We start from the raw sequence: 18952 nt of genomic DNA, 5'->3' as shown, positions 1-18952 counted from the left end.
CTGACCTCAGTCTCTTTGATTTTTTTTCTTTCCGTAAACTGAAAAATGTCTTCAAAGGTCGTCATTTGAGACTTTCGAAAACATCCACGAGAGTGTTAGTGTTATGTACATACTGAAGAATATACCGGTCCAAGACTTCCAGTGCTAAAATAACGTAGCCACTTAAAAAAAAAGTTGATTTATTGTCTTTACTTTTAGATCTTCCTATCTTTCACCTGTTGAATTCGTATGGGACATTATGGATCAAATATTATTATTTGTTTAGATAACATTATTTATTTTTAGTGTTGAATTTTTCTGGAATTTCGATCCTTTGGCAAACAAATCGAAATACAAGAATTTGTTATATTGAATTAATTACTACTAGGCGTTCTTTTTTCTGTCACTCCGTATTATATAATCTATTTATCCGGCATCAATTTTCGACATCTTTCACCCATGAGAACTCTGTCCATTATTCAGAAGTTATGGAATTAGGACAGGCAGACAACTGATGAACAGCTTCAATTGGCATAAGAAGAGGGTAGAACCCCTTAACCATTTTCAATTTATCATTCGGAGAAAATACGTGTATAGATCTCATCCAACTATTAAACTTTAAATGATTCCTTGAATCTCAATTTGGATATACCTTGAACATTAATGTATTCTTAGGAAGTTCGAACGGCAAATTTAAATTAATTGAATTCTGCTTAGTTATCAAGAAAGCAAATCAGAATCAGATGCATTCAAAATAGCTATCTATAAAAGGAGGTATTCTTCACGAAATTGTGTGAAAGCTATTGTCGGCACCAATGAATCTCCCAATAAATTTCATGGGATAGAAATATGACAGATTTTAGAAAATGCTGAGAAGATTCTCATTTCTGAATCATCCAAATAAAACAACGACTAGCTTTCTTGAAAGGTATAATATGAACTGACAAGACGGGTAGAAAAATGTAATTCGCAGACATCCACCATTTCTCCTCATTTCAACTGACATCATATATATGCTGAGACCGAGATTGTTGAAATATTGGGACCGATTCGTAGAAGGAATTTCTGCTAGTTTCTCAAAGTTACCACCTTTCTCCTTACAGAAATTACAGTGGATAATTCTTATGAAGGGAATTTTTATTTGTTGGTACAGTAAATACTCAAGCTATTGTATAAAAAAGATCAGTCCGTTTCGATGGTTCGGTTTGTCAATGGATAAAATTCGACAAGGAGTTCCGTAGAATCGAAATTTTGTTCTCGTGTTCATTTAAAACTGTTGATTTGACCTAGGGAGTCCCATCCCGCAAATGCGGGATCCTTCTCAAATTCTGCGGGATCAAAATTGCGGTATTTTCCATTCAGGATTCAATATTAAAATTGCATATTAGACAATAAAATTGCAAACATCTTTTGAAACGTCCCAGAAAGCAATAAACCACTCATGAGTTACGGACGGAGATGCAACTCTAGTTACTGCAGAAACTACTTTACGATTCATGATCAGCAAATTGGATCAAATCAGCAAAGTCGAACACTACTCATTAATGACAAGCATGGTACCGAATTTAGAAAACCCAGGCAAATATCTGGAATTTCTGGGATGACCGTCAATGTCTACAAATACTTTTGTACTTCATAGCAAATCAACATTACGAAATTAAATCAAGAGTTTGACTGACAGGTTATATAAATACATATAACAATTTATACATTCCAATTGTTATTCATTCATATAATTCGCTAATTATATTCAAATCCATAAATGAATATTATAAATATTAAATGTTGCTCGTAAAGAAAGCACACATCGACTTCTGAAGTATTAGTATGAGAAGCTTAGGAGCAAGGACTTTCCTCTAACACTAGACTCGACAAGGAATAAGTGTACATGATTAAATTTCCGACCTTTCATCAAAATAATTTATTTAAAAAAATATCAGGTCATAAAAGAAAACGCGATCAATGTATATTTGGTATTTACAAAATTAATGATTGAAGGTTTATGATTATATATTTCTAGTTTGATGAAAAAAAATACTTTCAAAGGAAGTTAATAGCATTTTATCGGGATGTTTGTGCCTTACTTCCAAACAAGATTACAAAATATAACTTAAATGTTACTGAAATGCATAATTTACAATATTTAAAGCAAATAGAGATGTCTTCAGCAGAAGACAACACACAATCTCAATCCGAAGACTATTTCACTTATGCTACTGAGGATGAAGCACCTTTATCTAATCTAGCAACGAGACACGAACCATCGCCTTTGAATTTAGAAGATGGATCGAATCAAGGTATTCGTACTGCGTAGGTATCAGAATCAAAGGCTGCAAATAGAGATGTCTTTAGAAGACAAAACACAATCCCAAACCAAAGACTATTCCACATAGCAAATCAACATTACGAAATTAAATTAAAAGTTTGACTGACAGGCTGCAAATAGAGTCTTCAGAAGCCAACACACAATCTCAATCCGAAGACAATTTCACTTAACCTGCTGAAGATGAAGTACCTTTATCTAATCTAACAACAAGACGTCTTTGAATTTGGAATAGGAATCGAATCAAGTTATTCGTACTGCGTGAGAACCAGAATCAAAGGCTGCAAATAGAGATGTCTTTAGAAGACAAAACCAAAACCAAACCGAAGACTATTTCACTTATGCTGCTGAGGATAGAGTACCTTTATCTAATCTAGCAACGAGACGTGAACCATCACCTTTGAATTTGGAAGAGGAATCGAATCAAGGTATTCGTACTGCGTGGGTACCAAAATCAAAGGCTTCTTCTATGGCTGTACGAGCACGAGCATGAACAATATTTGGCCATGAAACATGCAATGACCCTTTTGAATGCAGACGGAATAGGGGTACAGGTAGGTACATACTTGGAAGCTGTTTACAACTACGACCTTGGACTTGATACCCACCGATCACAAACGCTCAATTTTGAATAACAAATGGTTTATAGTTGTGAAAAACTTTGAGACAGCGCTTGTCGGTAAATTTTTCGAGTTTACCCGCGGCAAAAGTTGACAGCTGTTGCCATGAAATGAACACTTTTATACTATAATATGTCTCTAAAGGCATAAGACTCTTTTATGAGCATGTTTAATAGTTTGAGTATAAGGAGTGTTTATAACTCTTAACAATACCGAATTCTTGCGGATCCGCGGGATTGATATTTTCATATTAATCGCATAACCAGAATCACAGAGAATTCAAACAGATCGAGACTAACGACAAAGTTGAAATTTTGAATGTCGATATGCAACCGTCAGAACCATAAAAAATTCAAGCAGCTTCATATCAAACAAAAATGAGTAATGCACGTTCATTCATGATCCAATTGTGCCCTTGTGGGCCACACATTCGTTTATACAGTTCTGTGGTCTTCACGCAAGAATGAACGAGCGCTCCTAAATTCTCGTCAGTCTCTCTCTCTCTCTCTCTCTCTCTCTCTCTCTCTCTCTCTCTCTTTCAGATATTCACCATCCACTCCTGAATGAAAGTCTCCTCCATACTCTTCCACATTCGTCTGGCCTGACTCAGCCAGTTTCTACCTGTTATCTCTCGGATGTCGTCCACCCATCTTCTTTGTGGTCTGCCACTACTTCTCCTGGTCTCACGAGTTCTCCATTGTAGTGTTCTTAGTGTCCATCTGCTGCTGTCTTGTCTGGCTATGTGACCAGCCCATCTCCACTTTTTGCCCGCTATTTCCTCCATGACATCCCTGACCTTGGTTCTCTCCCTGATTTCCTTGTTGCTGATTTTGTCTCTCAATGATGTGTTGAGCATAGCACTTTCCATTGCCCTCTGTGCTACCCCTAGTTTATTTGAACTTTTAACTGTGAGGGTTACGGTCTCCATCCCGTATGTGGCAACAGGTAGGATACAGGAGTCAAAAACTTGACATTTAAGATTTATAGGGATGTCCGCATTTTTTAGTATATATGCAAGGTTTCCAAAAGCTGCCCACATTAGCGATACTCTCCTAGTGACCTCTGCTCGCTGATTATCCTTTCCCAAAGTGAAATTGTGTCCCAAATATATATAATGAGAAACATTTTCTATTTGTTGCTGCTCTATCGTGATGGCAACATTTTCCCCGCTCATAATTTTGGTCTTCTTATGAATTTTTTTCTCCATTGTCAATTTGATTCATTAGTCGTTTCAGATATATGTCGTGAATTAGACGATTTCAATGAGAATTTGCGATCGGAATTGCCAATATTAGTTAGCACTAGAGGTCAGACCTATATTCTGCTGTATGGTTTTTGGGATAACGTACGTTAATCAACATCCTATTGAATTATTACTCTGCTGAATTGTAATATATGAACTCATTATGGGGCATTATTTGTATAAAGGCGCTGTTCCAGGGTCCCCAATATATTGATTTAGTAACTGGTGGTCCCTATTATATTCAGGATACACGTAAATAATTGAAAGATGAAAGCTTGTTGGAAGCACGTATTGTAATTTCAAATTGACTGGAACAAGTACTTGTTAAATTATTAGAAACGTACCTATATATCATTATAAAATATTTCAATAAATTCAAATTTTGTTCAACAAAAACCACATCCATCTGAGCATTGATGATCATCGAAAAAATTCGAACAAAAGCACAGAATTAAATGTCAGCAGCTTTTGAGCCTTGGTTCAATAATTTTCCTATCGCGCATTATCTTTATTAGGGATTCTGATGTTGCTCCTGCAATTTGACATTAATATTGAGTGTTTTCATTGAATATACGAAATTAATTTCATTCTGATCGAATATGGAATAATTGGATACATTTTTTCGATATTCTTCATGATTTTCTATGAGCACATGAGCAGCACGAAATTTTGCATGAAGCCTAAAATTGTTAGGTACGATTTTATTGAAAATTTTGTTCTTGGGTGAGAACCACTGCTCTATCGTTCTAAAATATTTTAGGCGCTGCAGTATTACCGCTGTCATCGAAAAGTACTAACAACGTCAGTATTTCGAATGGAACATATATTATATATTATTACTTTTTTCGGTTTCCCGCAGTCTCTTGATTATTTATGTATTAACTTCCTCCTGTCCACAGACTTTTTATTTCGTAGATAGGAGGAATTTAATGCTCACTGAATACTGCCATATTAAAAAAATATTCAACCATATCACACAAACAAAAAAATATATAGATTTGCATCACAGAAGCAAGGAGCAGAAATAATTTGTTGAATCATTTTGAAGGATTTGAGTTAATTTTATTATTGACCATATTGAAGAATTATAATTTGGTATGCTGTGTGCTCTTATTACAATACCTACCAATATATATTAACTCACAATGAAACTGCAACACATAGAAGGATTGTTTAAATTTTAATATTTTTTTGGTAAAACATAGATAGTATAGCAAGGAGTGAATAAATGAAATTTTTAAAAATTTGTTTACAATTTTTTTCAAATAAATTTGTTAATAATGTGTTTGTCCACCGCGATTATCTATACACTCGTCTCGGCATTGATGCAATAAGATGGTCTATTTCTTCATGAGGGATACTATCCGAAGCTACCTATATTTCATGTCTCAGAGCCGCCAAAGTCCGTGAGGGCTGGAGTTAATTTCCAAGCCTCCTACCCATGATGTCCCAAACATGCTCTTTAGCCGAAAGATCGGAGGATCTGGGCAGCCATGGCAAAATATTCACTTGAGTCGCTTCGAAAAAGTTTAAACCAACTCTGGCAACATCAGGTCGAGCATTATCTTGCTGAAATATTAGATTCTCGAGCCGATTAAAGTAAGGGAGAACATATGGCTCCACTATTTCTTGGAGGCAACGCAGCGCTGACATGTTATCTAGAATAAAGCATTAAGATGACCTACTTGCATGTGCAATAGCACCCAATACCATAAAGCCTACTGTCCGGTGTACATGACGCTAAACATCAAACTGAGGTAAACGTCTTCCTCCTTGACGTCGTCTAACCCTTCTTCGGCCATCATGTGCACCCAAGGAGATCGAGATTCATCAGAAAAGACGACCTGATGCTATTCCATATTCCAATGTAGACGTTCTCTGCACCACTATAATTGTTGCCGGCGATGCTCAACTGTCAGAGGTAAAACCAAATGGGGTCGATAAAAGACCTAATCCGGCGGAAAGCCGTTCCGACAGTTACAGGATGGCCTTGTTCTCCTACCACTCATCAGCCAAAGATCGAGTTATCGCAAATCGGTCTCTAATGGCCATAAGTCTTAAATGTCGATCTTGAACTTCATTTGTGATCCTTCGACGTCCGGTGCCTACTCTCCTTCGATTTTGGGCATTATCAAACCACGCCTAACAACATCTCATAACAGTAGTTGGATTTCTGTTCGTACGGTTAGCGATTTTTCGGATGACAACTCTGCCTCCCCTAGACCAATAATTCGACCTCTTTCAAATTCACTAAGCTGGCGATTTTTCCCGCTTACACGTGCTCCAGGCATTTGAACAACAACTAAACATCGACTTTGGATCTCCGAGAACAGCTGGTTCGTTGTAAAATTTAAAAAAACTGACTACAATATTTAAATTGTTCTAATGAAAAAACCTTGACGATTTTTTTCTCCAAATTCAAGCATTTACTACTTACTATACTCTCTACTACTATGCTGGGTGTAACTCTGAGAGAACACATTAGAAATGAAGACCTATGAAGGAGAACTGGCGTAGAGGATGTTATCACCGTTGGGGCCAAACTTAAATGGAGCTGGGCAGGTCATGTCACATGAGACGAGACGGGAACAGTGGACAAAGCGATTGCTGGAGTGGAGACCACGAGCAGACAAGAGAAGTAGAGGAAGACCGCCTACATGATGGACGGACGACATAAAAAGAATATCTAATAACTGGATTCGGACAGCACAGGACAGAAGCGAGTGGAATAAAATGGGAGAGACCTATGTCCAACAATGGACGCAAAGGTAGTTCTATGATGATGATGATGATGATGATACTCTCTATGGGGTGTGGGGGTTGTGCTGTAGAGGTAGTACCTTTCATCAAGGACGGTCGGACTCAATGACATAGTCAGTGAGTAGTCTGCGATGACTGGTCCTCACAGGGCTCCCAATTCTCACTTATGGCTCCTCGTGCCACACCCCGGGCAACTGCATCGACCTGCAGGCTAAACTAAGTGAGGATAGCCAGATATGGCGAGACTGCAGCGTTTGACCCAGAGTGGGCGGCTGCAAACAGTGACTGTTCTCCTTGTTAGGAGCGGCTGAACATAGAGCAGTGAAGGCAATGGGAAACCACACTCCTAAACTTTTCCCCAGGATATTGCTATGGCGACAAACACAAATGCTTTGGCCCCCAGTCCTGGGCAGCTCTTAAATTATCAAAGGGTGCTAAGAATCTCCCGGCTCAAAGTAGCAAAGTCCAAACTAAGGATCGACTCGTGAAACGTAAGAAGCCTGTATGCTGCAGGCATGTCTCATCTAGGAGGCTGAGCGGATGGAAACAACGTTTATAGTTATCAGCGAATTACTCTGGCCAGGCTCTGGAACATGCAGAAGTGACGAGGGCATTTTATACTACTCAGACAGCGAAGACGATGATACTCAACACAGAAATGGTGTTGGTGTGCTCATAAAACCGAAATAAGAAAGATTCGTAAAACAGGTTATCCCTATAAATGACAGGTCATAATAATTCAACTAAATGCCAGCCCATTCAACATTAATATCCTTCAAATATATACACCCACAGCGGAGAAGATATACGATCGAGAAGTCGAGATTTTATACCAACAACTGGACGAAGCGCTTAGTCGCTTCAAACAAAATGAAATCAATCTTATTATGGGAGATTTCAACGCTTAAATATATAAGGGCCGTAGATCTCACCTTGTAGGTGACGAATAATAAAAACCAGATAGATTACTGGTGGCCAAACGGTTTAGAAACTGTGTCTTGAAGGTGACCACCTATCCGGGTGCAGACATAGGATCGGATCATAACCCACTAGTCGCCAACACAAAAATTAAGCTTAAAAAAAATAAGTAAGAACAGCAATTAACTAAAGTTTTCCATAAATGATATGGTCACTATAAAATTGGAAAGGGAACTAAATGACAGGCACGACACAGTGACAGTGATAGAGAACAAAACTGTGAATGAAACATGGAAGATATTCCAAGAACACGTCACCAATGTAATGGAAGAGAACACAACAAACAATAGGAAACCGAGAAAACAACGATGGATGACTGAAGAGATCTTAAATCTCATGGAGGAAAAACGAAGATGCAAAAACAATACAGGGGAATATAAGAGCAAGCAAAGAGAAATAAAGAATAAAAGCAGAGATGCAAAAAAAAAGTGGATGATGGACAGATGCACAGAAATGGGAGAACTGGAGAAAAGACATGATACTTTCAACATGTACAAGAACGTCAGGGAGGTAGCTGGCCTGTTTAACAAAAAATCCCCGAGTATCTTAATCGACAACACAGGCAAAACCATTATATATGAGGAAGAAGTTCTTAGTGCATGGTGCCAATACATAGATGATCTATTCAAAGACAGTAGAGCAATCACGATGAATATCACATTTCTATTCAATATAAAATCTGCAAAAACAAAAAAAATACCGGGACCGGATGACATTATGGTAGAACTTCCTCAAATTATCAACGAGAAAAACATAGATATATTGGTTAGATTTTTTAATGATATATACAATACAGGAGAAATACCATAGAAACAATTGTTTAGAGTGGCTGAAAGCAGAGATCAACTCGCCATCGTGTTTGCCAACGTCAGGGGGACCTGACGGGGCACATTGAAGAAGAAGAAGATACTCTCTATGTTTTACCAAAAATAATTTTAAATCTAAACAGCTTCTCCTGAGTGTTGCAGTTTCTTTGTCAGTTAGTATAATTTAGTGACTTATTACTACATAATTTGCTATATGTTTTTGAAATTTAATTTGAAAAGAAGTCAATTTTTATAAGTGGTATGTAGTGTTGATATAGTTCTTTCGAAGTAATTTATCAGCTATCAGTACCTAACTAAAAAAAAACACAAATATTCAAGCGAACCATAACAAAATAACGTGTCGGATACAACACATCTAGAAGTTTTAGGAATCAGCACTCAATCGATAAACTATGATAAATATTTTATTTTTACAGGATTTCGCCAAAAACCTATTCGCCTTGAAAGTTGCAGAAAATGAAGAATCTAAGCATGGACAAAAACTGAGGTAAGTAATTATTTCATTATTTTGCTGCGTACTTTCGAGTTATTCTGTAGTGTTCGAGCCACGAATATAAATTGTACCTACTGATGTCAAATATGGTAATCAAATGTATGATAACGTGACGTTTTAGTTTCGGTTATTTATCTTTCTTTTCTTCATCTGATGTCTACTCAACTTACTTCAGAAAATTTCATCTTGCTACCTCTCATTAAACTTTAAGTTTTTCTGTTACAGAATTGACCTCGAATATAATAACCAATTAAATTCCTCTCCACCTAAACTAACAATTTCCTTTTTCTTCTTGGTGATGGTTTTAGTATGGCTTCTTCGAAATCTTTTATCAAGGCGAATAGTCAGAGTGAATTTGCTGTTTTGAAAAAATTAAACAGATTGGATTCTCTGAAAGGTTCTACGACTGAGACTCTCTTGGAAGACAATTTCGGACCTCTGAGTAATGTAAGGTATGTTATAGAATGATGAAAAGAGATCAGTATATCAATATTGGTATATTATTTAATCCCAACAACACAATCATTTAGTTTTATTGGGATGTCACTCCACGAGAGAATAAGAATGAAAAAGTATTATAAAAACCCTAAATTATTTGGCGCAAGTCGGAAAGAAATCTTACATAGTGATCCCAACCAAAACATTTTTTTTTGTCCAATATTCAAAATTTCTTTGATTTGACAACTAAAAGTGTTATCTTCTTCAGGGAAAACCAGCGGACGAAAATTGAATGAATACCAAGTTGGGTATTCATATTTTGAATGTACCGTTTCCAAATTCTTCAATAAAAAAGATTTTTACACAACAATGTATCTAGAAGTATTTCTCCCTTTTTTCAAGAATAAATATTACTCATATATTATTCAATAATATAAAAAAGGAAACTGACAGTGTGTCCCTCTTCAAGAAAACGGCAATTGCATAGGCGTACATTTTTGCTTTCGCCGTTTTTTCCCGAAATTCGATGCTTTATTGTAAAAAAACTGGTTATACATTTATGGTCCGACATATTATCCATCTCTGGCCACTACTTTCTCCCATCGTTCGGGTAGAGTACGAATCCCGCGTTGATAAAACTGGTCATTTTTACTTCTTCATAAGACCGGAAGTGCCGGACAGCCAGCCCATGTGCCATTGATCGAAACAAGTGATAATCCGAGAGAGCAAAGTCTAGAGAATATGGCGGATGGAGTAGGACTTCCCATTTCAACGTTTTCAAGTATATTTGGACCACTTTCGCAACATGGGGCCAAGCTGTAAAATAACTTTATCATGTCTCTCGCTGTATTGTGGCCGTTTGTCTTCAATGCTAGGCTCAAACGCATTAATTGCGTTCGATAACGATCGCCTGTGTTTGTTTCAGTCGGTTTTAACAACTCATAATAGACTATGCCGAGCTTATCCCACCAAATACTGAGCATGACCTTGGAACTGGGAATATTCGGTTTGGTGGTCGACGTGGAAGCATGGCCGGTATATCTCCATGAATTTCTGCGCTTGGGATTATTGTAATCAACACATTTTTCGTTTCCAGTCGCAATACTATGGAGAAATCCCTTCCGTCTTTGACTTGCAAGGAGCTGTTCAAAAGAAATCAAAAGCTGTTCAAGATTTCTCCGCTTCAACTCGTACGACACCCAATTTCCTTTTTTCTGAATAATTCCCATGACTTTCAGGCGTTTTGAAATGGCTTGTTGCATCACTTTCAATGATCCTGCCAATTCTTGTTTCGTTTGACACGAGTCTTGATCAAATAAAACCTTCAATTTTAATTCTTCGAAAACCTTCTCTCTTCCACCGCCATGCTGATCTTCGACGTCAAAATCGCCGTTCTTGAAGGGTTGAAACCACTCTCGGTACGTTCTTCCACTAATTGCGGCCTCACCATAGGTATTTGAAAGCATTCGATGAGCCTCAGCCCCAGATTTCTCCAAATTAGAGCAGAAAATTAAAACCTCCTGCGAATGATGATAATTTGGCACGTAAGCTGACATGTTTAATCGAGAATCACTTCATGATGCAGAGACAAATCGACCAATATTTCGATGGCGTTATGTTTACAAATACATGAGCTTATCGTATGACATCTACGATCTATTTATTTTGACTCACCGCTACTGCCATCTATTGCAAAACGGCAGAAGCAAAGTTGTACACCTATATTTGAAAGAAAATTATTCCAACTCACCTAATAATATCGATGAAACCGTCAACAATGAATTTCACATAACGTTATTTGATCGATGAATGGCAAAAAATCAAAAAAAAACCTGAAATGCTAAAGTAAAAATTCTCTTTGATCAAAACATTGTTCCTTGTCACAAATCGATGACAACTATGGTCAAATTGAACAAATTGTGCTTCCAATTGCGAAATTGGTCAATGCCAAGGTTGATTCCTATTTCGCAAGCAAATACTTTTTTTTCTTCAAATGGTATACCGATGGTTCAAAATCAGATAGAGGGTATATGGAAATTAGGACTTCTAAAGCCTTGGGAAGTGAGCCCACTATTTTAGTCGAAACACTAGCTGTATATACGTGCGCTCAAGAGTGTCTTAAAAGAACCCTCAATGGGACGCATATTTATGTCACTGAGGACAGCCAGGCTACGCTGAGGTTCCTGGAATCATAAAGCCAATGATCTTTATATCGCTCTCTAATGGCATGAGAGTGTCGTCATAACAAAAATCAACTGACCAGAGGCAATAAATCAACTCAACTATGGGTACTGGGGCATCGTGGTATTGAAGAGAATGAAAATGCCGATAAACTTTCGAAAAGAGCATCAAGGTTAACATGTTAGCCCTGAGGCTTTCTCTAGGTTTGGAAAAGACCGATATAAGACATCGGTCCAATATTGGGAGTTGGACAACCCTCTGGAGCAAATAAATCTTTTAGTGCTTTCACTGACCTAGACCATAAAGATCTTGAAGCTGCCGAAGCTGCCATTAGCTGATCTTCGGGTAATGGTGGGACTGCTGACAGGACCCTGTCAGTGCAAATAACCTTTGTACCACATGGAGAAGTCAGCAGCTGAGAGTCACAGCTCTGCTGAAAGGAAGTAAAATAGCTGAACACGTGGTGTGCAAATATACGAATACTGAACCACTCATCAGGGAAAGTCAGTACTGGATACTACTGGTAACTCAAAAGGCTAACTAAGCAGCAAAATTCCCGATTCAAATAAAAATAATAAAATCGAATTTTACTCCTTAGTACAGGGACTTATTGAGTGAAGTGTGTTATGTCCCAACATTATAAAAAACAAATACAAATTTCCTGAATCATAAAATGGGTTTCATAGAGTTTTGGAACAATAGGAAGTTATGCTGTCGTGGCCTGTATATTCAAATACAAAAATAGAAATGGGATTACAGTTTTTCCAAAGAGCGCAGATTCGAACCGCGTATGTGATGTTTATTCCTTCCATTCGAATTGATGAGCCGATATCTACCTATACGTCATGATTTAAATCCCCGAAATTAATTCAATTTATCTATTCAGCTTTCGGGAATTTAAATGATTCAAGGGATTTTCAATTGGATATTCATATATGATGAGTGCCGGCTGAATTATCATTAATAATAATTTTTGTTTGTCTTGCGATGGATGCACTGTCAGTTTCCATTATTATAATATTGGATATAGCTTGATTATCATGAAGGTTTGTTCGCATATTCTTCCTTTTTCAACATTGTGCTCGGATGTGCTTGGTATATTTTCATATCTGTTATTCTCTTCACTTACTTCTGATATTTTCCGTATATCTCAGAGTTGTCTGAGTTCATTGTCTCTCATTTTCCTATTTTACGTATTTAGATCTAAATGATAATGAAATTTACTAGGTTTGCTGTTTTTGCCTTGGGGTCAAGTGCCTATCCCAACTTTTGTGCTTTTGGACAGTATGTTGACAATCTCTTAGGTGAACTAGGTGGCGAAAGACTCCAGAAAATGGCCACTGGAGATGAGATGTGTGGTCAGGAGCAAGCATTCAGAAAATGGGCACCACAAATTTTCCAGGTAACTATTTCTATTTATGTATGAGAAGAATAGATACGTATTTCCATTTTGTATAAATTTAAATCACAATAGCATCTGTGATATTATTCAAAAACTATGAAACTCTTGTTATTGGCCTAACTTCATTGTTATTTACTATTTGCCAATGCGTTCTCAGACAATTTTCATGGTGCGCCCTGTATCTGTTCTGTTTCAGTCCTTACTTTTGCTTATTGTTTCAGATCGCTTGTGAAACATTTTGCCTTGATGATGATGATACACTCAGCGAAGCCACAAAATCCCTGCAACTTCAGTCTTTGAGTGAGAACACTGTTCGTTTTGTAAATGGTGTTACAGAAGACCGAAAACAAGCTCTTACTAAAATACATAATAAAGAAGTGAGTATTCTTCCTTTCACATTCAAACTATATTTTTTTTCTGAATGAAAAATCTATTCTGGAAAATGTTGACCATATAAGCAAATGTCATTTTTTCCTACTAACAATTATTTAATTGAATGAAAAATGTTTATGAAATTCGCAGCGGTTTTCAATTTCATTTATTCTCATATATCAAAAGTTTATCACCCTAATTCCGGTGACCGGCAACTTCAAGAAAAAATTCATTCCATACGAAAATGTGCCTGAACACTGCGTATCCCTCTTTTTCTCGTAGTCATCATTTCATCTGAGGCTTTTCTCCAACCTGAGACCAACGCAAAAAATTCATTGAAGCGACTAAAACGCTCTTAAAACGGATTTCGTTGGATCTTTCTCTCCACATCCAATTCCCAGGAAGTTATCATTTCCAACAACATCGTTTCTCATTCAAATGAGTTTCAGGGTATTTTGCGCAATTCATTTCCATTAAAAAAAATTTTTTTTCAATAATCGCGGAAATTACTTTGGTGTTATCATTTTGCGATAGTAATTTATTTCTGGATAAATCAAAAGGATTTTTTTCACTTTCTCATTTGATGGTTGTGATGACTTGGTTTTAATATCAATAACAGGTATAATGGAATTTCTATACAAATGGAACAAGCGAATTCTTGTGAAACATTCAATGTAAGCTTCGATTTTTTGATGAGGAATATTATTTTTTCAATAATATAATGAATCTTGAAATAGAACAGGCTCAAAAAGTACTGAATTCAATATATTTTTTCAAGAGAATTTGACGAAAAATCATGATGATATATTTCCCAAACGAAAAATGTATTTGATGCTTCTAGTGAGATGATCCTCACATGATTTGCATGAATATCATATTCCTAAGTTACAACAAACTACTTACTCAGTTCGAATTCTGATGAGCCGTTTTTTTCTATTATTTGTCGTCGAAATCACTCAATATATTATGGGGTAGAAGCAGAATCATTCAAATTAGATAATTCAAGATGACGATATCTATTTACGAGTATAATCAAGCAAATGATTGAAATTTGAAGAAAAAACAGAGGGTGTTCAATTTTTTTAATAAATTTGTTTAAAACGTGTTTGTCCACCGCGATTACATGTATACACTCCCCAACACGTCTCGGCATTGATGAAATAAAATGGTCTATTTCTTCTTGAGGGATACTATCCCAAGCTTCTTGAAGGTAACGCAGCGCTGTCATGCTAACATCATCATGGTGCTAAAGGTGACCTACTTACATGTGCAATAGCACCCCATGCCGTAACGCCTACTGTCCGGTCTACATGACGCTCAACATCAAACTGAGGTTCACGTCTTTCTTACCGACGTCGTTTAACCCTTCTTCGGCCATCATGTGTACCCAAGGAGAATCGAAATTCATCAGGAAAGACGACCTGATGCCATTCCACATTCCAATGTTGTCGTTCTCCGCACCACTGTAATCGTTGCCGGCGATGCTCAACCGTCAGAGGTAACACAAGATGGGGTCGATAAAGCTGCAGTCCAAAAGACCTCATCCGGCGGTAAACCGTTTGGACAATAACAGGATGGCCTTGTTCTCCTAACCACTCATCAGCGAGTGCAAATCTGTTTCTAATGGCCCTAAGTCGATCTTGAACTTCAATTGTGCCCCTTTGAAGTCCAGCGCCTACTCTTCTTCGATTTTGGGCATCATCAAACCATGCTTGACAACATCTCACCTCAACAGTAGTTGGATTTCTGTTCGTACGGTTAGCGATTTCTCGAAAGGACAACCCCGCCTCCCGTAGGCCAATAATTCGACCTCATTCAAATTCACTTAGCTGGCGATAAATTCCGCGTACACTTGCTCTTGGCATTTTAACTACACTAAACATCGACTTTGGATCTCCTCGAACAGCTGGTTTGTTGTGAAATGTAAAAAACGACTACAATATTTAAGTAACAAAAATTGTTTACATGAAAAAACGATTTTTTTCTCCAAATTCAATCATTTACTCCTTGCTATACTATCTATGTTTCTTTTTGGTTCAGTCACACTATCTTGTCAATAGTACGTGGGGCAGAATAGACTATTTGACTGGTTTGAGTTGAACAAGGACCAAATAAATACACAAATTCTTATAAATGATTTGGAAATATGTATAACGGCGGTGAAATCTGATGTTCCAAATCTCGAGATTTTTGATAAACATCGAGTAGTTTTCGGACTAGCTAAAATAAGCAGTTACATATTCATTCCTCATGAGTAATGATCTCAAATTTATGAGTCTGGTGTACAGAAGGATTCAAATTCGATTTTTAATGATGACAGCAGTTAAAGAAAAATGGATTGCACATTTTCTAGCTCGATAGGAACTGAACACCACATTGTCTAGCAGTGAACTCTCCCTTAAACATAATCTGACCGGACCCACTTGCACAGTTATCAATTCTTTCGTTTCAATTTCCCATCGAATATCATCACATCCCTTAATCTGCCCCGTTTCTAATACCTTTTTTTGTCTCCTGCTGACGCAAAACACAATTTTCCAGATCCAGAGCACGAAGATACTGGGAAGGATAAATCTCCATGGCGAGAAAGCCTCGAGGGCGACTTTGTGGGTCCAGTTCGAGAACATCCACATGTCCTACAGCCCAGGCGACCATATGGGGGTGTTCGCCGTGAACCGGGCGGATATCGTCGACGGCGTCCTCGAGAGGCTTCAGGGGGTGGACGACGCTGACGCACCCGTCGAATTACAGATTCTGCAGGAGTTGCAAACGTCCAACGGTAAGTGTGACGACGGTTAACGAGTAGCATCGGTTTTTGTATAGGCAGATCGTGCTTGTTGATTGTAATTGAGGAAGTTGGCGATGCGGGCCAAAACGAAGGCGTATGGGGTACGGAATTTCGATTTGGGACCGCTGGGTATACAGGGTGGTTCAGAGAAATTTTGTTGTTTGTCAATTTTGAACAGGAATAGGTTTTTCATACAGTCTTTTGTTGTATAAAATTAATATGAGGAAAAAGGGGGTAAAACTGATGAAGAAGTTTATGAATAAAACAGAAAATATGTAAAGGGTTATACATTTTGTAGTTCCAAAAGTACACGTAAAAAAACACTTTCATTTAGAATAATTTAAATGTTCTTTACGATGATCTATTACAGGACTTGATCCTTGTGAGGTAATTTTGGATGAGTCGCTGGCACATTTCGGGCAATATATCATATCAATAACTTTACATGTAATGGTTTTCATATCGTCAATAATCTGAGTATTATTGGCAAGAATTCGATTTTTCGCATAACTCGAACGCATAATAAAAAATCAAAAAAACATAAATCATAAGATCTTCGTGGCCAATTCACATCGCCCTAACGAGAAATTACGCGTATTGGGAATTTTTCTTGGAATAATACGGGTTGTGTTGGATGTTGAACCATTTTGCTGAAAATACGTTACTTCTATTTCCATATCATCAATTTCAAGCCAAACTTGGTGAACTAGGATAACGTCAACATTCGCTCAAATCAGGCTCCAGCATCATATCCTTTTCATGAAATGTTCCATGACTAATTCGCATTTTTGGGGCTGTATGATAATAATAATAATAACTTCAAGAAATCCATCTTTAAGGGCTTAAATCAATTATGGTGCATTGGCTTATACATCATCTATCACGTGGGCTAAAAAGAAATCTTAAAGTCTGAAATCACAAGAGCTCTTCAACGAACTGTTCTCACAAAATTGCGATTGTTTCATTGCTTGTGTGGCACGGTCCAAAAATAAGGATCGATGATGCCGCCAGCGGGTTAGCAGCACCAAGTAGTCATTTGTTAAAGATCTAATGTTGATTCATAAATAGCTTGAGGATGGTCTCTGCTACATATACGGAAATTTTAATTATTGATGAAGCGAGTCAACCAGAAATGAGCTTCATCACTAAACACAATTCTTCAATGAAAATGCTCATCTTCGGCCAGTTTCAAATTAGCCCAAACAACAGACATTCGACGTAAACATGGCATTTGGCTTCATTTCTTGCACGAGCTTTGTCACGTAGTCGAAGTACAAAGGCTAACAGTTTGAGAATAACGATGTATTGACATTTCGGCGTCTTTTTAACACAGTAAAAATATTCTCTTCAGTATCCACATTTCTTTGTATCGAAAAGAAAAATTTTGAATCGAAAAGAGTAATATTAGCGCGAAATATTAGCTAGGCCGATTAGGTTGACTGTAAAATAGATGAAGTGCTCTATAAACTCCACGAAAAGATTTATTTTTTCAAAGTAAATTTCCACAATTTGGAAGCGCTCTGGCGTTCAACGATTCATGCCATTCATTGCCAAACCTCATTCAACAGAAATGTCAACACAGTTTGACATTGTCAACTGTCAAACCATAGAAAACAACTAAGATGCATATAATCCCAGGTGTGTGTACTGATTCGATTTTGTTTCAGACTTTTTGAGATGTACACCTGTTGCTTTGGTGTTCTGCTTCACCAGAGTTCTGTAAGGTGGCGCTCTTCAGAAATTTTCGAATTCCAGCTATCTCCCTGGCGCCGTTTAACAATGAAATACTGATTTTAGACTTTACAAACTTTCACAATAAATTACAATTCAGTTCCTATCGAATCTTTAATGAAGTCAATGGAATATATAATGACAGAGTATAGAAGATTGTTACGAGGCTACGAGCATGGAATATAAAATATTATTGTTGTATACTCAAAGGTCACGAGAGCCGAGAATCGAGAGAAATGTCAAATATAAACGATGTATTTTGAAACATACGCGATCCCTCGACATCAAGTTGGTATAAATCTGAAAAATCTCCCGTTTTGTGTGAAAGTTTTACTGGTATAAGTAGACATACCAGGTTTTCTATGCATCTTAGTCAAACCTTCCTAAACAGAAATGCCAACACAGTTTGACATTGACAACTGCTAAACCATAGAAAATCGAAACTTCTCATAATCTAAAAAACACCTCTTTCTATTGCATTTTTGCATCCTCCACACTTCAGCATCAATGTTTCCTCGCCGGAAACGATACACCGAATTCCTTATCACATCGAAAGGATATCGGCATCGTTAGGAGACCGTCCAAATGTTTCCCGTCTACGGAGCAAATCCCGAAGTCTCAATTTCATTCTTGAACTCCGCAAGCCATCTCTCTCAATAAAACGAAACACATAGTAAATTGCAAAACATTAAACTGTATAGAACGTGAACCCTGATGCCGTAAATTCGGATTCGTAATTATGTATTTTATGCCCTCGTTTCGATTGTTCTCCACCCCTTTGCCCCCCCTGGGAAATGAATACATAGATTCCGTTTGC

General features: G+C 37.4%; 1 protein-coding gene across 3 annotated transcripts in view; it reads left to right on the top strand.

Moving 5' to 3' along the window:
* The window catches only part of LOC123680417 (nitric oxide synthase-like protein), a 171100-nt gene that overhangs the window by 137359 nt on the left and 14789 nt on the right, over positions 1-18952 (top strand). For 2 of the 3 annotated variants that reach the window (XM_045618311.1, XM_045618309.1), the window contains exons 10-14: positions 9147-9217; positions 9532-9675; positions 13070-13244; positions 13466-13621; positions 16158-16395. In XM_045618311.1, coding sequence (XP_045474267.1) covers positions 9147-9217; positions 9532-9675; positions 13070-13244; positions 13466-13621; positions 16158-16395 — 784 coding nt within the window. The remainder of the gene's footprint in view (positions 1-9146; positions 9218-9531; positions 9676-13069; positions 13245-13465; positions 13622-16157; positions 16396-18952) is intronic. The other variant, XM_045618310.1, reaches the window with a different exon arrangement.

The sequence above is a fragment of the Harmonia axyridis genome, chromosome 5 (genome assembly GCF_914767665.1).
Source record: "Harmonia axyridis chromosome 5, icHarAxyr1.1, whole genome shotgun sequence".
NCBI classification, from domain to species: Eukaryota; Metazoa; Arthropoda; class Insecta; order Coleoptera; family Coccinellidae; genus Harmonia; species Harmonia axyridis.
This window is presented reverse-complemented; position numbering and strand designations above follow the sequence as displayed.